This window comes from Idiotropiscis lumnitzeri, chromosome 5 (genome assembly GCF_059441095.1).
Source record: "Idiotropiscis lumnitzeri isolate Australia: NSW breed Sydney's pygmy pipehorse chromosome 5, RoL_Ilum_1.0, whole genome shotgun sequence".
NCBI lineage: Eukaryota > Metazoa > Chordata > Actinopteri > Syngnathiformes > Syngnathidae > Idiotropiscis > Idiotropiscis lumnitzeri.
In genome coordinates this window covers 2528370-2555175 of record NC_142395.1, presented here as the reverse complement: position 1 = coordinate 2555175, position 26806 = coordinate 2528370, and the positions used below count along the sequence as shown (strand labels likewise).

The 26806-nt window shown below is 44.3% G+C and overlaps 1 protein-coding gene across 11 annotated transcripts in view; it reads left to right on the top strand.

Annotated features, from left to right (window-relative positions):
• The window catches only part of nadsyn1 (NAD synthetase 1), a 130377-nt gene that overhangs the window by 5575 nt on the left and 97996 nt on the right, over window positions 1–26806 (top strand). For 8 of the 11 annotated variants that reach the window (XR_015843260.1, XR_015843258.1, XR_015843259.1 and 5 more), the window contains exon 3: window positions 7418–7534. The exons of the other annotated variants lie outside the window; for them this stretch is intronic. Coding sequence is in view for 5 of the 8 variants with exons in the window: in XM_088296890.1 (XP_088153016.1) it covers window positions 7418–7534 (117 nt within the window). In the remaining 3 variants the exon portion in view is untranslated. The remainder of the gene's footprint in view (window positions 1–7417; window positions 7535–26806) is intronic. 11 annotated transcript variants of the gene reach the window in all.

The following is a 26806-nucleotide window of genomic DNA, read 5'->3' as shown; positions in this document are numbered from 1 at the left end:
CCCTTTATTAGTCCCACAATGGGGAAATTTGAGGTGTTAGAGCAGCAAAGATATAGATCACACAGAGTCTGTGGCGTAATATAGCCGTTAATGTATAACATTAGCAGCAGACATTCATAAAAAGCATGCAAATATACACAGTGTAATGTAAACGTATCTAAGTGGAAGAAAACACTCCCAATGCCTGTCCATTATACAGAGGGGGAAACGCTGTAATGATAAAAACTACTGAATGATTGAAAATACTGCAATGATAAAAATATTGCAATGACAAAAGTACTGTAATGGTAAGAGTACTGAAATGATAGAAAAGTACTGCAATGATAGAAAATACTGCAATGATAAAAGTACTGTAATGGTAAAAAGTACTGCAATGATAAAATATACTGCAATGGTAAAAGTACTGTAATAGTAAAGGTACTGCAACGATAGAAAAATACTGCAATGATAAAAGTACTGTAATAGTAAAAGTACCGCAATGATGGGAAATACTGCAATGATAAAAGTACTGCAATGATAAAAGTACTGTAATAGTGCACGTCCTCCAATGGTAGAAATACTGCAGTGACAGAAATACTGTAATAAGAATACTGTAATGGTAAACAAAATACATCATTGATCAATATTTAAGTACACCATTGGCTGAAAGTACAGTAGTAGTGTATATTGCATCCTAGGACTGCACAATTGCACTAATGCCCTCCCGCTTGTAGGCCTGACCCAATGTTCTTGTTAAAAAGTCTGACAGCAGTCGGCAGGAAGGAGCGGCGAAATCTCTCTTCGGTACAGCGAGGGTGCAACAGTCTATCACTGAAGGAGCTGTGGAGTGTTCTCAAAGTGTCATTGAGTGGGTCGGCTGGGTTGTCCAGCATTGATGACAGTTTTGCCGTCATCCTCCTGCCCCCCACTGAGGCCACAGAGTCCAGGGAGCAGCCCAGGACAGAGCTGGCCCTCCTCACTAGTTTGTCCAGTCTCTTTTTGTCCCGGCCCGAGATGCCTCCTGCCCAGGAGACCACTCCATAGAAGATGACTGATGAAACCACCGAGTCATAGAAGTTCCTGAGGAGTGTCCCCCGAACGCCAAAGGACCTCAGCCTCCTGAGTAGGAAGAGTCTGCTCTGACCCTTCCTATAAAGAGCGTCTGTGTTGTTGCTCCAGTCCAGTTTATTGTTCAGATGAACACCCAGGTACTTGTTAGTTGAGACCCTCTCAACGTCTGTTCCCTGGATATTCTCTGGTGCAGGTGGAGAGTGCAGACGCTTGTGGAAATCCACCACCAGCTCTTTGGATTTCCCAGCGTTGATTTGGAGGCGGTTCTGCTGACACCAGTCCACGAACCCCTGCGTAACCCCTCTGTACTCCCGATCGTCACCGTCAGTGATGAGGCCGACAATCGCTGGATGGTGTTGAAAGCACTTGAGAAATCAAAGAACATGATCCTCACCGTGCCCCCCGCCTTCTCCAGGTGGGAGAGTGAAGTGTGGAGCAGGTAGATGATGGCATCATCCACACTGATGCCAGGCTGGTATGCGAACTGGAGTGGGTCCATTGAGGAGCTGACCAGGGGGCGCAGATGGACGAGGACCAGTCTCTCCAGGGTCTTCATCAGATGAGACGTCAGCGCCACTGGTCTGAAGTTGTTGAGCTCCTTCGGATGGGGTGTCTTTGGAACCGGAACCAGGCAGGATGTTTTCCACAGCTGGGGGACTCTGCCCAGCTTCAGGCTCAGGTTGAACATGTGCTGGACGATTCCACACAGCTGGTCTGCGCAGGATTTGAGGAGCTGGGAGCTAATCCCATCTGGGCCTGCTGCCTTCCTCGCCTTCATCTTCCTCAGCTGGTTCTTCACCTGAGATATTGTGAGGAACAAGCCTGAGCAGGAGGAAGTGGTGGTTGTCTGATGAGGCTGGGAACTGGAGCCTGTGGAGAGAGACAGGGGAGAGAGAGGGGGCGAGAGGGTCTCGTTCGCAGTGGCAGGAGGGGTTGGTGGGGGCTGCAGCAGGGGAGCCTGAGCGGGGTCAGGCATTTGATCAAACCTATTGAAAAATAGGTTCAACTCATTTGCCCACTGAAGCCCCCCACCCCCTTCTGGGTCTTACCTGGTTGTCCGTGGCCTGAGATGGTCTTCAGGCCCCTCCAGACATCCCTGGCATTGTTCCTCTGCAGTTGTTCCTCCATCCGCATCATGTAGGACTTTTTCCCCTCTCGGATCCTCCTTCTCAGCTGACGCTGCACTCTCTTCAGCTCGTCCTTGTCGCCTGACACAAAAACCCTCTTTTTCTCCTTCAGGAGAGCTTTAATGTCCGGTGTGATCCAGGGTTTGTAGATGGAGAAACATCTTACAGTCCTGGTGGGAATGGTGTTCTCCATGCAGAAGTTAATATAGTCTGTAATTGTCTCTGTTAGACCATTAATGTCCTCACCGTGAGCTTTGCTGAATACCTCCCACACAGTTGTGTTGAAACAGTCCTTCAAGGCCTCCTCGGCTTCTCCGGAACATCGCTGAACTGTGCGTGTCACAGCTGGCTGCCTGCGGACCAGAGGTTTGTACACAGGCAGGAGAGCAACCAAGTTGTGGTCAGCTTTGCCCAGCGGGGGGAGGGGCAGTGATGTGTACGCCTCCTTGGTGTTGGCATAGAAAAGGTCCAATATTTTATTGTCTCTCGTGTGGCAGGTTACATATTGTGTGAATGAAGGCAGAGAGGAGGAAGGAGAAGCATGATTGAAGTCACCAGAGATAAGGTGGTATAACATGGTATAAAATATATGAATGAAGGAAAATTAACGAATAAAATATAACTCAATGCTAGGTATCTGCTTAGCGATGTGCATAAGACAGATGTTTCTCATGTTATGCGAAGCTAATTTTACCATTCTTGCAGTTCAACCCAATTTAGTTACCATCTTCACATAATATCTAGTCCACAAAGATCCTGCTCTACTTTTCATCTTGCAACGCTGGAATAACTACCTTCTAACTAGCGATGGTAGATTAAAAACACGTTACCTTGCAGCTGAAAAATATAATGTATTGTTGCCTTTGACAGAAGGGACCACAGTTCAAATCCCAGTCACGATCATGAATGCTAACGTTCCTCATGCTAAACCCTGATTCCACGCCACTTTCTGTGTTAAAATGAGTGGGCTGCATCTGGACGAGCATCCTCTCTGTGTAAAAAAAAAAATCATGACTAATATATAAAGGAAAACTTGATTGGTCTGAACATTGGCTCTTTTATCATAAGCCGCAAAATTGGAAGGATACCGCTCGATTGACACATTAGTCAGACGACGTCATTGAAGTAAGGCAGAATTGTCAAATTGTTTCCTGGCTTGGTTTGCCCCTCGATGTGCCGACAACTTACCGTTGTGGAGGGTTTTGCGTGTCCCAGTGATCCGAGGAGCTAGGTTGTCTGGGGCTTTTTGCCCCTAGTAGGGTCACCCTTGGCAAACCGGTCCTAGGTGAGGGTCCAGACAAAGCACCGCTCAAAATATTTGGACGTCGTTTTCCCTTGCCCGGACGTGGGTCTCCGGGGCCCCCCCTCTGGAGCCAAGCCTGGAAGTGGGGCTTGTTGGCGAGCGCCTGATAGCCAGGCCTGCACCCATGGTGCTCACCCGGGGTCAGCTCGAAAAGGCAACGTGGGTCCCCCTTCCCATGTGCTAACCACTTATGGGAGGGGCCAAATGGGTTGGGTGCCATGTGAGCTGGGCAGCGGCAAGGGGCAGGCACTAGGGCTACATGATAAATCAAAATCTAATCGACATTGAGGTTTGACGTAGTGCAATTATCTAATTGCAGGACATTGCGGTTTTGTATTGTTTTTCCTCTCTCCCCAAACCTTTGGCCTTTCAATGATCGATTAATTAGCCAACCAGAATTGTTGATGCTCGGTATTAATGGCACTGGCCAATCAGTGTTTTTGGCTAACAATAACAGACTCCATGTGCACGTCGGGTTTTTCCTGTGATTGTCGTGTATGTAATGGAAGTCACTTCTGCCGCCGTGCATGAGGAGAGGGAGAAGCTCGTGCTATAGACGGGCGGTACGTCTATTATTTGGACGTACGCCGGATTCAACAAAAATTAATCGCATAAAAAAAAAAAAGCATCAGATCCAGTGGCAACACGACCAACGTATTTCAACGTTTAAAACACCACCACCGATTTGAGTATGAAGCCTGTCAAAAAGATTGGAAATAAACATATGAAGGGGAGGCAGGAAGTAGCGGTCATTCACGTGCTAAGCTAACAGCAGCATTTGCGTAATGAAAACAATTTGCATCGGAAAACTATCTCGTAATTATTTGGTCGTACTGGCAACAAGCTCCCTCTCAGAGTGTCTTTTCAGCACTAATGGCAACATTGTAACAACTTTGTAACTTGTCATCTTGCATGTCTGATACAAGCAACGGTGAATACGGTATGCTGCTTTTTCTAGCTCCAAAAAACTAATACAATACAATACAATCGCCAGAAGAGAGCGCCTTGTACTTTTCATCAAATGGTGACATTTGTGATTTGTATTGTTATAATATTGATCAAATTACTTGTCTGAAACTGACTCTCAATCGTAGTTTTGCGAGCATTGTGACAAGCATGTGTGTGACGTGTGGGTGTGTGTGCCCATGCGTGTGCCCAAGAGTGCAGAGGATGAGCGAGGAAATGAGAGCCAAGTGTAAAGGAAAAGTTGAAGAGTGTATAAAGTAAAGCGACTCAAAGCAGAAACGGATAACAGTAGCATTTTAATGCATTTTAACGCGTAAAATACAAATAACACAAATCGAATCGCAAGCGCAATATTGGTCTGAATAATCTAAATAGTTTTGGTTTTTTTTCTCAAAATCGTACAGCCCTTGCAGGGACCTTGGCGCTCCGATCCCCGGCTCCAGAAACTAGCTGAAATGTCACCTCTCTGGCTGGTAAGGAGCCTGGGCTGGTATGCGAGGCAGAGAAGTTCCAAGTAGACCTAGTCTAGCTCACCTGCACACACATCTCGGGCTCTTGTACCAGTCCTCTTCAGAGGGATTGGACAGTCTTCCACTTTGTAGTTGCCCAAGGTGAGGTTGAGTCAAAAGATAAACATTAAAAATGTGTCTTCAAACAGGTTTTTAAAATGGACAGAGAGGGGGCTTGTCTAACATTTAATGGAAGCTCATTCCATAGGGAAGGACCGGTAACAGAATAGGCACAATCCTCCCTGAGGCTGCGCTTAGTCCTCGGCACCTGCAGCAGCATGTGGTCCGCATACCTGAGGCAGCGGGCAGGTCCGTAGGGGTGGAGGTGCTCAGAGAGGTATGCTGGGGCGGGGCCATTTAACGCTTTGAAGACGAACAGAAGTATCTTAAAGCGAACTCTAAAGTGTACTGGGAGCAAGTGGAGATAATAGTAAAAATTTCATTTTTTATATGGAGCCAATAAATACAATTGTTTGGGGAATATTACACTTTTATTTCAAACGTTTTTTGAACGTTTCATTGAGCCATGTGTGGCTCTTACTCCGCTGACACATCCCAACTTACCTACTGTCTTTTAACCACTTAGAAAAAGCTGGTTTTCATGCCTGCCTAATCTTTCTCTCTCTCCCTCTTGCTTTTTTGGTTTTGTGCCGCTGAGCACTTTCAATTTTGCTTCTCCATCTTTAGCATCATCAGATGTTTGAATGGTAAACACTCTGCTCGCGTACTCGAGAGCATGCGCAGTCCTCTCTGTTTGTGTGTGTGCGGCGCACATCATCATCAATAAAAACTCCCACGCCCTCAATTCCCTCAAGCAGCTGCTGCACTGTCCTATGGTAGACTTCAGGTGCTGAGTTAATTCTGAAGGGAAGTCTTAAAAAGCAATGCCTCCAAAATGACATGTTCAATGTACATAATTTCGCACAGTCTGTTAAAACCCCGATGCAGCATCTGATTTTGTGAAGTAGGAAACTCCCATTGCACTTTTGATGTCTGATTTGGTGGGCAGTCTGCAGTTTCCCCGCTTTACAGCCCTGTTCAGATCTTTTGGATTTATGCACAATCTCAAGTTTTTGTCTGTTTTTACTAGTATGACTAAGGAATTAACCCACTCTATTTTTCTAATCATTCCCTCATCATCAGTCTATCCAATTTTTCCCTCAGCCTCGCTTTCAAAGCCACTGGTCCTTTTCTAGCTAGGTGGATGACTGGCACTGGATTTTCTCTGAGTCTTGTTTCTATGTTCTTAGGGTAAACAAATGATTCCTTTTAACACTTCCCTGTATTTGTTGACCCAGTCACAAAGTTTTGTCTCATTTGTTGGTCTATGAGTATCACTTGCCACTTTCTCTTTGTTTAGAACGTTAACTCGCTTTATCAGGCCCATCTTCAAACATGTCTTCAACCCTACTAAAGCCTGTCTATTAACACCTAAAACCAACTACCTACTACCAATACAAAAAGAGCATTGACAGATTTTCTATTTCCTGTCACTATCCCTCTAAACACTCCTTTATGTTGGATAGGTGTGTTATCATACGCTCTCTGGTTCACCTCTTTACATGTTACCTTTGGCTTTGTTTTCAGTCTCACCGTCTTTCAAAGGCAGTAGGTTGGCCTGTGCTCTTGTATCCACTTTGAGTCTCAAATCTGTCCCGTTCACATTCACGTGCGAACCATTCTGCTGAATTTTGTGCAGTCTTTTCCAAATGTTGGAATATGCTTGGGTGCATGATTGCTGCACACCGCTCACAGATGATACCATCCTTCTTTCTGACCTTTGAGGCTCTTTTTAAAGTTCTCTTCTCAGTTCTTTGCAATACTGCCTCATCTGTGGTCTACTTATCTTGGGAAAAAGTCTTTATTTGTGCCTCAGCACTCTCCGATGCTTGGCACATTCTCATTGACTTTTCCAGCGTGTGGTCAACCTCTGTCGCGGACAACAGTCTGACGTTGTAGTTTTCAACCCTAAATCAAAATCTAAGAATCATTAGAAAGTGACCCTAAAATTACTACTGAGTCTGTTTCGGGGTGTTTTTTTTCTGCAGACATATTTAAGTCTAGAAATACAAAATAAATGTCAATGTTCGATCCATTAGGATGGCCGAGTGGTCAAAGGCGCCGCGTTCAGGACCCAGTCTCCCCAGGAGGCCTGGGTTCGAATCTCGAATTTCCCCATTGTGGGACTAATAAAGGCAATATTATTATTATTATTATTATTATAGTGAGACACTTTGAGTTCCCAGAGGAAACCTCTTGAAAGATTAATAAAATACTATCTGTCCGTCCATCATATCGCACAGATCTAATTACTGTATATTCCAATATCAAAGTGTCAGTGTTTGTTCCTGAAATGAAATGTCCCAGCCAAAATCTAGATTTTTTTTAAGTTTTTTTTATTTTTTGCCTTTCCTTTCTTTTCATATCAGCTGACACCTCTCTTGTACTCCCAATTTTTATAGTGGCTATGGTTGTGCAGACCACTTTCATGAATCGGATACTTTGCTACACTGTTTTGAAGTTCTCAAGAAGCTTCTAGAATCTCCCATTACCCACAACATTATATGTGACGTGGGAATGTAAGTATGAACTTAAAAAAGGAAATGCTGAATTTAAAGAAATTCAAGGACCTATTCTGAAGGGTATCCTGACTATTCACACATTTGCCTTGTATGATAAATGGTGTGGGGCAACATTTTGCCACTATTCTGCTAAAACATTAATTTCTCACAATTTATTTGTTTTTCACTCTCTTGTTGAACACAATAATGTAATGCTTTATTTAAATTGTTTTATGCCTTTTTGCAAGCGCTGCTGTCCAACTGTTACACACTTGGAGGTGGAAAAAACATTGGAGCAAAAATTTAATTTGAAATTCGCTGAAGCGTGTTAGCATTTTGAATTTTTTTTTAAACAACACACAAGGAAGGAATACAAGAGACTAAGATTATTTTATTCGCAGGGAGAACAGGCAGAGGTGTCTCCCTCCGGTCCGAAACAGATTCTGATGAATCATCATTTCCTTGAGGAGGTCTCGAGTTACACAGGCATTACTGCTCTAAAGGGTGGGGGGAAAACATGCAGCAATGTGACAAAAAGTTTGAAACTATGTGTGTGAAAGTGCATGTCTTGCATTATCAGAACTGACACAGACATAATCTTCTGTTCGAGGAACTCAAAGTTCAATCACAGAAAGCTCCAGATGAGCCTTGAACATGAACATTTGATATAAAAGAGTAAACATGAGATAACTTGTGCAATTATTCCAACAGTAGTTTTAGATGACTTCTGTACAAGAGCGATGCTGAACTAATTTGTCGATTTTAGAAATCTCAGACCAGTTCAGTCTTGACTTAGTTGCCGTCTCTTTTCAGGCTGTTGATCCTTTTCACTGATTCTGTTCATAACCTTTACACAGAGAATTCATAGGCTCATTCAATATGTTAAAAGGAGTCTGGTTTAGTGGACCCTGTATTACATTTCTGAAATTTTGTTGGCTTCATCAAGCCATGGTTTTCAACTCTTGAATGATTTGCAGCAGAGTGTGAAGTGGTTGAAAAGTTAATCAGCACCTAAAAGTCTAATAACATGGTCCTCAGTTAGAAAAGCCTGGACTACCCTCTCTGGGTCTGGGATGACTGCTCCAAGTAGTGTTGAACCATCTCAGGATCTTGTTCACAAGTGAGGGAAGAATGGTTTGGGAGCTCTATCACCTACCACCCTTCCCCCACCTCTTTCCCAATCTTTAGGTTGTGATTGAAAGGACAAGCTCACTGAAACAAGCTACAGAGATGAGTTTTCTTAGCAGGGTGTCCCTTGCGCTAGGTTCCGACTGAATGCTCTTGTTCACAGGAGGGGCTCCTCCTCTGCTTACAGAAGAAAAAAAAAATCGGCATCGCTAGTCAACCAGGTGGACGGAAGTTGTGCCAAAACGTTAGATAATGTTAAATGCTATCTTGATTCATAGGTCAACGGATTTTCACGGCCAAAAGACGTGCCGTATCAAAGGGCGCAGCGTCAATTGTGGGTGCTCTTTCTGTATTTAACACATCCACTTGTTGCGCTGCACAATGAGGCGCATGTGAGCTCGGGCATGCAAGCTCTCATTTAGAGAACAGTGGCTTTGTCAGTAGGAGTACCACAGATGATAAAGGTGCAATGCCAGGGGAGGTCACTAGTCACCACACTCCTAAGAGTCACGCTTTTAAATCCAAACCAAAACTATCTCTGAACAGCATTCAAGCAAACAATGAAACAAAGAAATACAATTAACACAAAGCTTGCATATCTCATGCCATTCATATCCCAAAAAGAAATACAAAAAACACAAAAAGATTACTGCAATGATTTCTTGTAGCCTAAAAGCCTCAGCCAGTCAGACGGCTGGTTAGAGAGATGTGTGCTTTGGGCAGTGTTTTTTTTTTTTTTTTTTTTGGCAGAGTCTGTTGTCTAAACATGTGATGTTTATTGCTTGCAATAACATGAAGGACAACGTGGACAACTGCCCTTTTGTCCAGCTTTCTCCCGCACCTATATACTGGTCTGTTCTACCTGACTGTCAAACCATCGTCCAAAAAGGTATTCACAGAATTGATTTGTCACAGTCAATTCTGTGCACAGCGGTCTCCGACTTTAACCAGCAGGGTGTGCTAACATGCTCACTGAAATGCCCTTCGGGGGAACAGGCCCCATTGCTTGAGTGGAAAACATGAGTACACATCTATGGGTCTCAGTCTATACACAAGACACGTTGCACTACAGGGCACCTCGTTTTGGGGAATATTTAGGACTTTATAGTACACCTTATGGTCGTGAAAATACGGTCGGCTGAATGATAAAGTATAATACTGAAAAACAAAGCTAAATGTTTTGAGTTGACATTCTTTTGATCTGGCCCGCCCGAGAACAGAAATTCTCGATGTGGCCTCAGAGCCAAACTGAGTTTGACATGCCTGCTCTAGGACAAGGGTGCAAAAGTATGAGCCCTGTATATGTGCTAACCTGTGCCAAAATTGGACATTCCAAAATGTATAGCTCACTTCCTCTTCATTTTAGATTATGGCTGCAATGGACTTTTTTGTTTGTCGCAGAGTGCTACGGATTTTCGTAGGACTTGGTCAAACGTACTGAGATTGTTTATTTCTCCACTGTAGGTGGCACTACAGAGCCATTTTGTTTTCACAGTTTATGACTACTTTGAAAAATGAAATTTCCCAGTCACTGCTCTGGCCCTAATAAATAAGGGGCTGCAAAATTTAAGGCTGTTTTGGACTTCCGGTGGTGAGCAATGGAGTAGGCAGCAAGTTGCGGGCTCCCGTCAAGTTTTGCTTATTCAAACTGTCTATACCCCGTATTATAAGCAAATATCTGCTTATCTTGACAACATTTGAACTCGGGAGGCACAACTGTTTGTGGAGCGATGTCGCGATCTACCAAAGGCAGCAGGAGAGATCAGCCAACGGAGAACTCGGCTGGCGTTGGCGAAACCGGTGGAGCGTTAATGGCGACGTATGTGGCAGAATTGGTCTGAAAGTTTCGGGAACAACTCCCTGCCGATTTTAAGTCCTCGTTCACAACACTGGAAGGCAAGCTGGATGCTATACAGTCAACGGTCTCCGAGCACGGAAGACGTATCTGCGACCTCGAATCCAACGCGAACCAAGTGAGCCAACGCTTGGAGCAGCTCGAAGCTACGACTGCGGAGTTAAGCGAGGATAACAGGCTGTTGAGGCTAAAAGTATCCGACCTTGAAGGGAGAAGCAGACGTCAAAATAGTCGACTGGGGCCTACCGGAGTCCGTGGAGGGTCCGCGGCCGACGGCTTTTTTTCCCCAGCTTATCATGCACATCTTTAAGGATTGTGGTCTGTCTTCTTCGCCTGAGCTGGAAAGTGCGCATCGTGTTCCCATGCCCAAGCCGGGACCGGGTGGGCGTCCTCGTCCTGTTATCATCCGCTTTCATAGACTCCAAACTAAAGATTTCATCGTAAGAGAGGCGCGGAAACTTGGGACTGCGGAGTATCAAGGTCACCAGCTGCGCTTCTATGAGGCCTACAGTGCCGAGGTGCTGAAGAAACGGGGTGAATACCGGGACGTCATGACTGAACTGAATAAGAAGGGGCTTCGTCCGTCTCTTCATTTCCCGGCCAAACTGCGCGTCACATTACCGGACGGTGTGAAGAGATGGCTTTCTTCAGTTTCTGAGGCTATTGACTTTATCAAGCGCACAGAAGACCAGCGTGTGACTCCGTGAGTGCTCAAACAGCTTGTTCAGGAATGTTTCTTTCTTGTTTGTTGATACTTGCTGTTCGACGTTCGGCGGGAGCTTTTTGTTTATCTCTATTATTTTTTTATTGTCCTGCCGGCCTGTCGTTTGTATTTATCCTCCTAGGTACACAGGGGATTTATTTACGGGGTTAGAGCCTGAGCAAGAGAGGTATATTGAGAATGATATTATGGAGGAGTGGAGAAAGAATGGTTGCAGTTTTGGCAACCTGTATTTTGTTTTGGGCTTGTTTTAAGACAGCGTATGAGTGTGTATGTGTTGTTTGTCTGTTTTCCTTTTTTTTTTCATTGCTATACTTGTCATTTTTCTTGTGCAATTTGTAGTGTATGAACAGTAACCTTACGTGTGTTAGCTGGAATGTAAAGGTGTTGAACTACCCGGTTAAACGCAAGAGGGTCTTTTCACATTTGAGGCAGCTCAGGTCTGGGGTAATTTTCTTACAAGAAACACACTTGAGGGATCAGGACCACTGGCGGTTGCAGAAATGTTGGTCGGGGCAATATTTTCATTCTAATTTTGGCGCTAAGGCCAGAGGCGCTGCTATTTTAATACATCAAAACATATCTTTTGTACCTTCTAACATTGCTTCAGACGACAATGGCCGATTTATTATTGTGTCAGGCAAAATCGTTCATAAACATGTGACATTGGCTAATGTTTATGCGCCCAACTTTGACAATGTTCAATTTTTCCAGAACTTCTTTTCTAGATTACCGGATTTGAATTCTCATTCGTTAATTTTGGGAGGAAATTTCAATTGCTTTATGGATGCTTTCTTAGACCGTTCCTCCTCTAAAACTGTTGGCCTGAACAAATCAGCCAAGTACATCAAATCGTTTCTTCAAGATTTTCGTATTATTGACCCATGGCACTTTTTGTATCCACATGGCTCTTTCTTCTCTCATCTTCATCACACATTCACCCGTATTGATTATTTCTTTATTGACAACTTCATTGCTTCCAAATCTCAGGTCTTGTGGCTATGAAAGCATTACCATCTCCGACCATGCGCCTGTTGTTCTTGAAATGGCTGTCCCGGGGCGCAATGTTGTGGAAAAGCTTTGGAGGCTTGATCCATTATTGCTTGCGGATGTGAAATTTGTCACATTTATTTCTTCCAAAATAAAAACATTTTGGTCTGAGAATACGACAATATGTCCAGTAAAACGATTTGGGAGGCAATGAAGGCTTACTTAAGAGGGGAAATTATCTCATTTGCAGCATTTAAGAGAAAATCAGCTGTGCAAAAACAAAGGGCTCTTTCTGATCAAATTTTGGATTTCGACAGACGTTACGCTCAATCACCATCTCCATCTTTATATAAAGAACGGTTGCGGCTGCAGACCGAATTGAATATAATTTCTACGCGTCAGGTTGAAGGCTGTTTGATTAGGGCAAAAAGTGTTTTTTATGAGCACGGCGAGAAAACGGGCAAGATTTTGGCCAACCATTTACGGGGAATTAGAGTGAGACAACTGATACCTGGTATTAATACAGATGGTGGAGATACTTCAACCGACCCTAAAATAATTAATAATAATTTCAAAAGATTTTATTCCAGGTTGTACACACCTGAATCTGTCGCAACTTTACACGATATTGAGGCATTTTTTGACTCTCTTGATGTTCCCTCACTCTCTCCTGATTTGCGGCAAGCTCTGGAAACTTCTATCTCGCTGGAGCAAATTAAGGTGTCTGTAGCATCCATGCAGAGTCTGGAAAGGCACCAGGGCCAGATGGGTTTTCGGCAGATTTTTTTAAAAACATTTACGGATTACCTTTCACCCTTCTTGCTCCTAGTTTTTAATGATTCGTTGGAGACCAATGCCCTTTCTTCTACAAGCTATCAGGCCTGCATCTCTCTGTTGTTAAAGAAGGACAAGGACCCATTAGACCAGGGATGTCCAAACTTTTTGCAAAGCGGGCCGGATTTGAAGTTGCAAAATGTGGGGGGGGCCCGACCTCGGCTGACATTCACTGCATAAACAACAATATGTTCAAACACATTTTAGCAAGCGATTCTGTGTTTCACATTTTGCTTTTTTATTTGCATTTAAACCATCAAACATGTATTTTGGTTCATTTGAAATATGAACATCACATGCAATTGAATATTTGCTTAACTTTTTATTCTTAAACAGAAGTAATTATACTCTTGAGTGCAAATAATATTTGAACATGAATTATATTATGAACATGAATTATATTATCATCATGGGAGTTCAATGTCCACAGAATTTTTGAAAAACAGAAATGATTACCACAAGTGCAGGACTAATTTGATATATATGACATATCAAATATAAATGTTGATTGAAAATTTTATTCTGGAATGAAAACCGACAACTTGTCTGAATTTGTGACTGAACAAAACAAAATTAAGTCAGTTATTTTAATGACAAATGACTTGCCTGCATTAATGTGACGGGTGATACTGAGATCTGGACTGCAGCACAAAGGCCAGGTCTGGCTCAAAGGCAGAAGTATTAATGCGCAAGATGTCTCGCAGATGAGAGTCTGTGAGCCGTGTCCTCAGACGACTCTTATTTAAGTTCATTACAGAGAATGTCTTTTCACACAAATACGTCGACCCAAACAAGCTCAACATTTTCTTAGCAAACTCTCGAATCTCTCGAAACCTGCCTTTATCCAGCTCTCTGTAAAAGTTGGCAAGAGAAAGTTGCTGGTGCCGACTACGGCTCTCGGCGTCACACTGCAACTCAATGAGCTCCAGCTGTAAATGGGCTGGAACATTGTCTGTGTCCACGGAGAAAGGTGATGAAAAAAGAGCGATGTCCTTCTCAATAGCTGCAAAATCCCGAAAGCGTTGTGTGAACTCTTCAGCCAAAGATTTCATATCTGATGCGTACCTCTTCGTTTGTGCACTGATATTGCTCTCTGGGAATCTGATTATGATTTCTTGCAGCGCTGAGAAATGTGCAGTATTGGGCTGGGTCTGCGACAGGTGTCTTTCAAACAGTTTGAGCTTGATTCCAAAGGCTTTGATGTGTGAAAATAGTTGGTTTATGACTCCGTCTGGTCCCTGGAGACTGGTGTTCAGGACATTAAGGTGCTTTGTAATGTCAACTAGAAAACCCAAATCAGCTAGCCACATGGGGTCACTTAGTTCTTGCATAGGTTGTCCCTTTTCAGCCAAAAACTCACAGATTTGCTGCTTAAGAGAGTAGAAGCGCGACAGTGCAGAACCCCGACTAAGCCATCGCACGTCAGTGAAATAGACAACATCTCCATATTCTGCATGAACATCGCTGAGAAACTGTTGAAACTGGCGGTGGCATAGCGCTCTGGAGCGAATATAGTTAATAGCCTTTATCACCGGTTTCATAACATGTTCGTATTGGAGATGTTTGGCGCACAGAACTTGCTGATGAATGATGCAATGGAGTTTTACAGCGCTACCCCCTTCTTCACTTACTTTGTTACATATTAGTGTCGCTAATCCACTTCGTTCGCCAGCCATGGATGGTGCGCCGTCCGTAATAATCCCAGAAATTTTATTCCACGGGAGTTTTAAGTCATCCACGGCAGCGCAAACAGAAGAGAATAGGTCTGTTCCTCTCGTTTGGGCTTTCAGGCTCTGCAGGTCAAGTAGTTCTTCAGTAACGTTCATTTCATTGTCCACTCCTCTCAAAAAAATAAGCAACTGGGCAGTGTCCGAGGCGTCTGTGCTTTCGTCGCAAGCCAGCGAAAAAAAATCAAACTCCTTTCCTTGGACCCCCAATTGTCTTTTGATGTCTGACGACACTTCCTCAATCCTGCGTGCTACGGTGTTACGTGCCAGGCAAACTTTGGCAAACTCTTGCTGCTTCTCGGGACATATTTTCTTCGCCATAGTCATCATGCAGTCTTTGATAAATTCACCCTCAGTGAAAGGTTTGCAATGCTTCGCGATCAGTGTTGCTACCTCGTAGCTAGCTTTCGTGGCATTCTCATTTGACTCTCGGGCTCTTGCAAAATACTGCTGCTGTGAGAATAAACCCGCTTCAAGTTGCGCCAATTTCTTGCTGCGTTCCTCCCCGGTCAAATTGTCATACATGTCAGCGTGTTTCGTTTGGTAATGTCGTTTGACATTGAACTCTTTAAAAACAGCCACGGTCTCTTTGCAAATGAGACAGACACAGTTGTTACGTATTTCTGTGAAGAAATAGTCCAATTTCCACACATCTTTGAAGCGTCGACCCTCGCAGTCAACTTTCCTTTTTTTGTTTATTGTTGCCATTTTATAAATTGGGGGTAAAGGTCACCCGGGCTGATGCCTTGTAGTGATACTGCCTCTAGTGGGTAAATTAAGAACAGCAGTTAGGAAGAGCGCGCACTCAGTACTGTATATGTGCGGGCCAGAATGTATTAATTTTATTACAGAGCCTGCGGGCCGGATTAAGTTTGACCCCGGGCCGCATTTGGCCCCCGGGCCGGACTTTGGACATGTCTGCATTAGACTGTGCCTCATATTGGCCTATATCATTACTAAACAGTGATATGAAGATTTTGGCAAAGCTGCTGGCTCTTCGATTGGAAAAGGTGCTTCCCAGTATTATCTCACCAGACCAGACTGGTTTTGTTAAAAATCGCCATTCTTTTTATAATGCTCGACGTTTGTTTGACATTATTTACACGTCCAATAATCTTCAGGCAGAAGGTGTTGTCTCTATGGATGCAGAGAAAGCGTTTGATAGGGTCGATTGGGAATATATGTCTTTTATGAAGTTTGGCGTTGGCCCTTTATTTTGCTCATGGATAAAATTATTACATGCTTCGCCTATGGCCTCGGTGTTAACGAATGGCCACTACTCTGAATATTTCAAACTACACCGTGGAACAAGGCAGGGATGCCCTTTAAGCCCCCTACTGTTTGCCTTATCAATTGAACCACTTGCTATTTCGATTTGTAACAGCAGGGAGATTCAGGGCATCCGCGGGGGTGGTTTTGAGCATCGGGTCTCGCTCTATGCAGATGACTTACTGCTGTATGTGTCCGACCCCCTTCGGTCATTACCTGCAATACAGCAAGCTTTGGATGGTTTTGGGAAAGTGTCTGGTTATAAAATAAATCTAGACAAAGGTGAACTGTTTCTGATTAATGACAAGGCATCTAAACTCGATTACTTTCCACTTCAGGGTGTAAAGGAGCAATTTGTATATCTGGGCGTATGTGTCACTAGAATATTTAAAAACCTATTCAAAGCAAATTTTTTCCCGTTACTTGAGCAGTCAAAGCGGCCTTTATTTAAGTGGTCCCCATTGTTGCTGTCCCTTATAGGTCGGATTAACTCTGTTAAAATGATGTTGCTCCCTAAATTTCTGTATCTGTTTCAGTGCCTTCCTATTTTGATCCCTCTGTCATTCTTCAAATCTCTTGACTCCTTGATTCTGCCTTTTATTCTGAACGGTAAACAATCTAGACTGAGAAGGGCTTTTCTTCAACGACCCAAGCAGTCAGGTGGTATGGCTTTGCCAAACTCTCAGTATTATTATTGGGCTGCTAACATCCGAGGTCTACTTTACTGGCAGCATTTCCATCTGGATCCTTCGCCTCCAATGTGGGTGTCTATGGAGGCTCATTCTGGGGGTGCTCGGGTCTCCTTTCCCGCACTGTTAGGTTCTCCCCTTCCGATTACGTGCCCTGCTTCCCTCTGTGGCTCAGTGGTTAAACAAGCTCTAAAAATTTGGTCCCAATTTAGGAAGACCCTTGGTCTTCATCCCTTTTCACTTCTGAGCCCTATGGCAGCCAATCACTTATTTACTCCATCAGCAGGCTTTCGGGTTTGGCATGAACAAGGTCTAAAGCTTTAGAGATTTGTATTCAGACGGGATTTTTTTTAGCTTTTTTGATTTGAAACACAGGTTCGGAATTTCGCCAACTCATTTTTTTTAGATATCTGCAGGTTAGACATTATGTGCAAAGTATGACATCACACTTTCCTCGTAAACCTCCGGATAATCCCCTTGATGATTTTTTATCTATCGATCCCACTACCAAAGGTGTGTTGTCTACACTTTATAACTTAATTTGCAAACTGCATTCTCCATCCCTGGAAGTCATTAAAGCTGTTTGGGAGCAGGATTTACAATTTAGCTTCACAGACGATATTTGGGATTCCATTTTAAATCAGGTTCATTCATCGTCACTGTGCGCTCGCCATGCGCTTATCCAATTTAAAGTGGTTCACCGAGTCCACTTTTCCAAAGCCAAACTTGCACGTATTTATGTGAATGTGGACCCGACATGTGACAGATGTTGTGGTGAACCTGCTACCTTAGTGCATATGTTTTGGTCTTGTCCCTCTCTAACCACCTTCTGGAAATTAGTCTTTCAGACTTTATCTAAGGTCATAACTTGTAATATTGAGCCAAACTCCTTGACCGCCATTTTTAGGGTTGCCCCAGACCTTGACCTGTCGCGTGTATCTCAAAGACGGCTCTCATTCTCATCATTACTTGCTAGAAGATGTATTTTGTTGAAATGGAAAGACCCTGCTCTCCCTTCTCATGTACACTGGTTAAGGGACATAATGCAATGTATGGACTTGGAAAAAATAAGATTCACGGTTCGAGGCACTGAAAATGGATTCTACAAGGCGTGGCGCCCCTTCCTGACGTTTTTTGAGAAACCTACCACTGCTGTTTATGAGTAGACTTGACATCTTATTTTATTACTATTATCACTATCATTATTATTATTATTGATTATTTATTTGATTTTTCTTTTTTTTTTACTTCAATTTTTTTTATTTTCATTTATTTGTTTTTGTAAATTTATTGTTGATTTATATATTTTTTTCTTTTCTTTTTTTGAGTGCATAGTTTATGATTTACAGCTCACTTGGAGCATGTGTTATTGAGTTGCATTTTACTGTTAGTCTTTATGATTATTGTATGTACAATTGTGTGTGCGTGCGTGTGTGTGCGCGTACGTCTGAGTGGGGTGTGTGTGAATGAGTTCGCTGTCAGGGGGCTTGGGTTTTTTTTGTTCTCTCTTTGTTAAAATAGCAAAAAAGGATAAGTATACTTGACTGATTGTGATCTTTGTCATTGCGGTTTTGGAAAATAATAAAAAAAAAGATATGTGAAAGAAAAGAAAATTTAAGGCAGTGTAAATATGTGCCAGAGCTATAATGATTAATGATAAGAGGACAAGAGTGAGTAGGGAAGAGGAGGTGAGCGGAAGAGGGGAGAAGGGTTTGGTATAGATTTTTGAAAGCTTCTCACTATAGATGACCTGGAAGTAAAGCCCGTATCTCAGTGGCACATATTTGCGAATGTGTGTGTGTCTGTGTGGGGGTGGGGGTGCGTGTGTAGGGGGGGTGTGCGTGTGTGTGTGGGGATGTGTATGCGTGGGTGCATGTGGGGGTGTGCGGGGGTGTGCGTGTGTGTGTGTGTGTGCGCGCATATAGCGAATGTTGATTTTTCATCACGGTTTGTTCAAGGTTGCAAACTGTCGTGAAGACACTTCTGGCGAATGTCTTCGTGACCTTGATCAAACCCTGATGAAAAAAAATCAACATTTGGTTGTGCTCAAACACTTCAGATCACGAGTTGATCACAGTAAGGCCTTCTTGCTGGCCTTACGTTGAAGGTGATGAACTTGACTTGTGATTGGATTCTCACTTGTAAGGGAGCAGCGCTATGTGGAATCAACACTCCACAACCCCGAAAAGTTGTAACTGCCGAACGTCTGTAAATCTAAAATATATTCTTGCTTTTTTAAAGCACAATGGCCGAAGGAGTGAAAAATGTGGGCGCAAGGACATTTTCAAGACGGCCTTTTCAAGAAAGCATTCTTTTCCACCAGCGGGTTTGGGATTAGAATAAGATAAGAATGAGATGTCCTCTATTTGTCCCACAGTGGGGAAATTTGCAGTGTTACAGCGGCAAAGATCACACAGAGGCGGCGGCGTAATGTAGCCGTTAATGTATAACATCTGCAGCAGACATTCAGAAAAAGCAAAACTATGCAACTATACACAGTATATACGTACATACACAAATCCCGATGTATAAACACACTTACATCCCACAACATATACAAGTGTAAGGAAACACTCCTTATGTCTGTCCATGGTACAGAGGGGAAATAAATAAAAATGCTGCAATGCTAAAAAATGTTGCAATGATAAAAATACTGCAATGATAAAAATACTGCAATGATAAGAATACTGCAATGGTAAACAAAATAGAGCATTGGTCGATATAAGTACACCATTTTCGCCATAACCGGGATCGGCCACCTTACGGCCACAGCTCCAATCAGCCGCCTCAACAATAATGGCAAGGGACTTTGGGTGGTGAGCAATGGAGTAGGCAGCGAGTTGCGGGCTCCCGTTGATTTTTGTTTTTCTAAACTTTCTATACCCCGCATTATAAGTATATATCTGCTTATTTTGATTACTTTTGAACTTGGGAGGCACCAGTGAGTGTTGAGCGATCCGTGTCAAAATCCATCAACGGCAGAGGAGGGCCAACGGAGAACTTGGCAGGCACTCGCGAAGCTAGTGGAGCATTAACGGGGACACATGTTGCGGAATTGCTCGAAAGGTTTTGGGAACAACTCGCGGATGATTTTAAATCCTCGTTCACAACTCTAGATGGCAAGCTGGATGCTATATAATCAACGGTCTCCAGGCACGGACAATGGATCTGCGACCTCGAATCCAATTCTAACGAGGTTAGCCAATGCTTGGAGCAGCTCATATCTACGAGTGCAGAGTTGAGCAAGGAGAACAGGCGCCTGAGGCTGAAACTTTCCGACCATGAAGGGAGAAGCAGATTTCAAAATATTCGAGTCGTTGGAACTACCGGAGTTCATTGAGGGTCCGCGGCCTACTGCCTTTTTTTCCCCAGCTTATCGTGGGGGACTGTGGTCTGTCTTCTCCGCCTGAGCTGGATAGGGCGCCTCGTGTTCCCATGCCCAAGCTGGGACTGGTTGGGCATCCATGTCCTGTTGTTAGCCACTTTCACCGACTCCATCCATCCATCCATTTTCTGCGGCTCATCCGGCGTTGGGTCGCGGAGGCACCAGCTTCAGCAGGGAAACCCAAACTTCCCTTTCCCCAGCCGCATCTTCCAGCTCTTCCAGAGGGATCCCCCGGCGTTCCCAGGCCAGCCAGGAGACATGGTCTATCCAGCGTGTCCTGGGTCGTCCTCGGGGCCTCCTGCCGGTGGGACATGCCCAGAGCACCTCACCAGGGAGGCGTCCAGGACTCATCCTAATCAGATCCCCAAGCCACCTCATCTGGTTCCTCTCAACGTGGAGGAGCAGCGGCTCCCTCTCAGATGGCCGAGCTTCTCACCCTATCTCTAAGGGATATCCCGGACACGCTGCGGAGGTAACTAATTTCGGCCGCTTGTATCCGAGATCTTGTTCTTTCGGTCACAACGCACAGCTCGTGACCATAGGTGAGGGTAGAATCAGAATCAGAATCAGAATCTGAAATCCCTTTATTGTCATTGTACAGTGTGCAACGAGATTAGAGAGCTCCCCTCTCCAGTGCAATACAACAATAATTTAATCAAATATATAAATTAGATAAATAAGAGAATAAATAATGTGATGGAAAATAATACGAAATTGGATAAATAAAACACATGACGTCGCTGTTCTGCAAGGTAAGGGTGGTCGTGTGTGTGTGTGAGAGTTCAGAATGGTGATGGCTCTCTGTAAGAAACTGTTTTTCAGTCTATTAGTCTTTGATTTGATGCACCTGTAGTGCCTGCCAGAGGGCAACAGGTCAAACAGGTGTGAGTTCGGGTGAGTATTGTCTTTGACAATATTGAGAGCTCTGCTGAGGCACCGGGTAGTGTAGATGTCCGACAGAGAGGGGAGAGGGCAGCCTATAATCCTCTGCGCCGTTTTGTCCTCTGGAGCCTTACTCGTTCTGCCTCAGTGCAGCTGCTGTACCAGGTGGAGACACAGTAGGTCAACAGGCTCTCAATGGACGAGTGGTAGAAGGCCAGCAGCAGCTTCTTGTCCAGGTTGAATTTTCTGAGGACCCTCAGGAAGTGCAGACGCTGGTGGACCTTATTTACCACTGCTGTGGTGTTGTGTGTCCAGGAGAGGTCATCGGAGATCTGTACTCCCAGGAACTTGATGTGTGGACCCTTTCCACACATTCACCTCTGATGTAGAGGGGGGGTGGCACAGTCTTGTTCCTCCTAAAGTCGATGACGATCTTTGTTTTTGCAATGTTGAGTTGCAGTCTGTTGTCCTCACACCAAGCCGTTAGTCTCTGGACCTCCTTCCTGTAGGTTGCCTCGTCACCTTTCAAGATCAGACCGACCACTGTCGTGTCGTCAGCAAATTTGGGCTGCAGTCATAGGTGTACAGGGCGTATAGGAGAGTGCTCAGCACGCATCCTTGAGGGGAACCGGTGCTCAGCGTTCGGGTGGAGGACGTGTAGGGGCCGAGCAACACAGTCTGGGGTCTGTTGGTCAGAAAGTCCTTCATCCAGATGCATGTAAGGGCAGGGAGGCCGAGAATGTCCAGTATGGAGATGAGGATGTCTAGTATGATTGTGTTGAATGCCGAGCTGTAGTCCACAAAGAGCATCCTGGCATAGCTCTGCTGTTGTTCCAGATGGCCCAGCACAGCATGCAGAGCAGTGTCGATGGCGTCCTCAGTGGATCTGTTTGCTCGGCATGCAAGCTGGTAGGGGTCCAGTGTGGGAGGAAGGTAGTCCTTGATGTGCTGGAGAACCAGTCTCTCGAAGCACTTCATGATGACTGGCGTGAGAGCAACAGGACGGTACTCATTCAGGAGGACTGTGGGTGACTTGTTGGGGACAGGAATAATGGTGGAAGTCTTCAAGCAGGAGGGGATGAATGCTCGAGCCAGGGAGCGGTTGAAGATCCTGCAAAAAACATGTGATAGTTGGTGGGCACATGCTCTGAGGACCTTGCCTGGTATTCCGTCGGGTCCAGTAGCTTTGCTGGGGTTAATAGCCAGGAGCACACGCCTCACATCGTGTTCCTCTATGGTGAGTGAGGGGGAGTTGAGGCATGGAGTGCGGGGGTGTGACGGTTGGGGTGAGTCAAAGTAAGCAAAGAAGCAGCTTAGCTCCTCTGCTAGCGCCGCACTCGGGTCTACAGATGTCATGCTGCCGCCTCGGTAGTTGGTGATGCTCTGTAGACCCTTCCACACCTCCCGTGGTGTGATGCTGGCAAGGTGGGACTCCAGCCTCTTGTAGTCCATCTTGGCTAGTTTAATGCCTTTTTTCAGGTCAGCACGAGCCACACGGTACAGGGCTCTGTCACCTGACCTGAAGGCAGTGTCGCGGGCCTTGAGGAGAGAGCGAACCTGGATGGACATCCAGGGTTTCGCGTTTGGGAAGGTCCGTATGGTCTTGTTCAGGCCCACAGTTTCCATGCAGAACTTGATGTAGTCCAGTACACATTGTGTGTAAACTCCTCACAATCACACCCTTCCAGGTTTCACTGTCATTACCCACGTGAGCATTGAAGTCCCCCAGCAGAATGAGGGAGTCTCCAAGGGAGCGCTCTCCACCTAACCCTCTAAAGACTCCAAAAAGCCCCCGACAACGTAGCTCGTAGGATCATTGGGACATGCAAACCCCTCCAACATGGTAAGGTGACAGCTCACCGAGGGGTTCACCGACTCCAAACTAAAGAATTCATCGTAAGAGGGGCACAGGAACATCGGACTGTGGAGTATCATGGCATAAGCTTCGCTTTTATGAGGATTACAATGCAGATGTGCTGCAGAAATGGGCGGAATACCGGGACATCATGACTGAACTGTATAACAAGGGGCTTCGTCCGTCTTTTCTTTTCCCGGCCGAACTGCGCGTCACATTCCCGGACGGTAGGAAGCGGTGGCTTTCCTCAGTTTCTGAGGCTACTGACTTGATCAACTGCACAGAGCATCAACTGCGCGGGCGGTACTGAGTATGGTGGTGTTCAACCAGCTCGTTCATGAGTGTTTCTGTCTTATTGGTGCTTGCTGTTCAACATTCCGCTGAAGCTTTTTCTGTTTGCTATTTTTCTTTTTTGTACGTGCTGCTTCCTGGTTTTGTGTGTGTGTGTGCATGTGTGTTCGTGTCTGGAGTTTGTTTGTTTTGTTAAAAGAGCAAAAATGGTTAATTATACGTGATTCATTGCGATTTTTGTCATTGTGGTTTTGAAAATTGGGATCCCTCCGGAAGAGTTGGAAGACGACGCTGGGGAAAGGGAGGTCTGGGCTTCCAGCTGAAGCCGCTGCCTCTGCAACCTGACCCCAGATCAGCAGTAGTTGATGGATGGAGAAAAATCTAACAAATGACAATAGTTTTAGTAATTGTTCTACAAAGTATATACAGCTGTAACAAAAACATAATACAATGTGTTTTGTTTTTAATAATAATAATATTCCCTTTATTAGTCCCACAATGGGGAAATTCGAGATTCGAACCCAGGCCTCCTGGGGAGACTGGGTCCTGTACGCGGCGCCTTAGACCACTCGGCCATCCTATAACATCAAGCTCCAGCCTTCAACTTACTCATTCCAATTTACTCCACAACAAATGAGTCTGTCAGTTGATTTATTTTATAAATGTATTAGTTTAAACAATGTATCTACATATATTTATTGTCCTTAAATATAGAAGATTTTCCCCCAAAAAAATCCTTATTTCATCAGTCATGGAATAATTTTATTTTCATAAACCACTTAAAATCATAATTTTAGAAATATAAAACAACTAATAGGACTCAGGAGTTAATTCAACGTAGGTGCCGCACAGTGCGTAAGACGCCACTCTGCCTGCGCCTTACATTAATTGCTTACTGTCTGGATCATGTGGATTATTATGCGTTTTGTTGCAGCAGTACCTTTGCAAAGTGACCCCAGGTTGGTAACAGCAGTGTGTGTTTGCATTCTGCTTGCTTTCAGCCATGATTGTATACATTGCATGATCTGGGAAGGAATACTGATTCCAAACGAATTCATCTTGCTCCGCTTTACTTATTTAATTGTTGCTATATATTCACTCCTCTTTAATCTTGACTTGAAAATAAGAGTTAATCGTAATAATTTTTTTGAATGTAATTGTATTGAAAGTGAATATTCACCTGATATTTTTTTGTCACCCCCTAAATTTTATGGCGTCCTGAGGAACTACTTATCTTGCCTAATCAGATGGAGCTGTAACAAAGCGCTTTCCATATGGTGTAACATAAATTAGCAGGTAGTAAGAACACAAATTAAAACACATAAACACTTACAATATACCAGAAGAACAGCAGAACAGTGACAGTGTCAGGATAATGACCCAAAACGCAAAGCTAAAAACACCCAAGAATGACTAAGAGCAAACGTCTGCATAATTCTGAAGTGGCCTTTTTCTGATTGTGAATATGGTTCTGATTTGGTTAACTGCCTTTATGATTCAGGTTCTGATACATACAACGATTTTATTATCACTGTCCTTTCCCCAGTTGTTATTCAAGCCCTTGTCTGTTTTTGTCACATTTTTCTGTGTTTGTCAGTGTCCACCGCAGAACCCTTCCCTTCAGAACCTTACTTGGCACCTCCGCAGTTGTTGCCAAAGGCGCCCAATTATAGGTTCTGGTTCTTCACATAATCATAACTTTTCTGAGTAGTATTATTCCAAACCTCTCCCCTCGCCACTTCCCGCCTTTTTCGTCACCTCATCTACTTTTTATTCAGCTTGTCCTGTTGGCCCACTCGTCCCAGCTCCTTGGCAGCTGCTTGCTCCTCAGTGGTTGCAGGCCACTGTCCGGCACCTCGCCAGTGCCAGTCTACTACCCCGGCAACACGGTAGTTCCAAGCCCGCGTCTTGGCTACTTGGCAGCGCCAGGCTCCGACCCTGATCTTGCTGCCCTCCAGCCATGTGCAAGGCGTGTGGCCTCCCACCGACCGCTCCGGCGCGGTGCTAGTCCTCGCCTCCTGTGTGGGCCTCGGAATGGCTAACGGACTAGCCCCATCAAGAACCTCTCGTCTGGTTTCGGGACCGTTCATTGGACTGGTCCTGCCAATAACCTCTTGTCTGGCCTGCCGTGATCCGTCGTTGATTTTGGTTTAGTTTTAGTTTCACATTTTCCTTGTGTTCTTTTGGATGCATGTCTCGTTATTTTGTCCACCTCTCCTTGTTTACCCAATCACTTGTTATCCAATCAGCTCCCTCTAACACTTTTGTCCAGGTGTTCCTCATTGTCTCGTCAGTTTGTCGTTAGTTCCTGGCTTTCTTTCAACAACCCATCCATCCATTATCTGTTCCACTTCTCACAAGGGTCGCGGGGGTGCTGGAGCCTATCCCAGCTATCTTCAGGCATTAGGCGGTGTACACCCTGAACTAGTTGCCAGCCAATTGCAGTGCACCCACAGACGAACAACCATCCGCTCTCACACTCACACATGGGGACAATTTCGAGTGTCAACCCACCATGCATGTTTTTGGAACGTGGGAGGAAACCAGAGTACACAGAGGAAACCCACGTCAGGCTTGGGGATAGCATGCAAACTCCACACAAGAAGGTCAAAGGTCAAATCGATCCCACGACCTCTGCCATCATGAGGTCATCGTGCTAACCAGTCGGGCACTGGTGCCGCCTGCTTTTTTTCAGTCTTCGTTAATTGTTTGACACATTTAACTGCTGTTTGTTTGCTGTCTTCATCCAGGTCAAGCTGGTTTCTTAATGTTTCTTTGATTAATTTGATTCTGGTTGTTTTTGACTTCCCTCTTTTTTTAAGTGTTTTTCATGCACCCTAGAACTCATTTGTCATTTCTTTTAAATATTTACACTAGTTCCCTCTCTAGCCCATTAGGGCCGGTGAGGTCAAATTCTGTCATGTCTGCTTGAGGGTCCAAATTCTCCTCCTCACTTGACTGCACCCTTCTAACCTGAGTCAACTGCAGATTTTCTTTTTTTTAAATTAAGACTGGGCCAAAGTTCATGCTGAGGGGTGTGCAAGTCTCATTCAAAGTTTGATTGCAGTTATTGCTTCAAAGATTGTGCAACCAAATATTGTCTAGGCCTCTTTCATGAGTTTGTTATTTCAACAAAATTATTGAACCACTGTTCCACTGTTCCATAAAAAAAATATAGAACCACTGTTCTAAAGAAAAGTCTCATTTCCTCTTGTTAATTTTCATAATTTCTTTCCCGTAATATTTTTGTCAGAATGAATTTATTTCTGTGACCACTGGATTTTTCTTTCATGGACAAAGGGTTATCAACATTTTAGTTTTTCTTGGTATTTGTCCAGTTATTGATGAGCCCTTTTGCATAATAAACGGTCGCTTACATCGTTGGAGTATAACTGCTTAAAAGTGTGCACACACCATTGGTCTTAAGTGAGGCAAAAATAACAACCATGATGCAAAGGTATCACTTGCCAGACTCAAATTTACAATAAGGTTTTGAGCAATACATTGATAAGAAACATTTTCCTCAAAACAATTGTGAACACTGTGACTTAAATGGCAATGTAACAAAATTCATCATTCATCCCTTTTTGCCACGTCTGACTTGTAGTCATATTCATGTGACCTTTTAAAATCATTCACTATTTGAAGAAAGAGTTGGCATTCT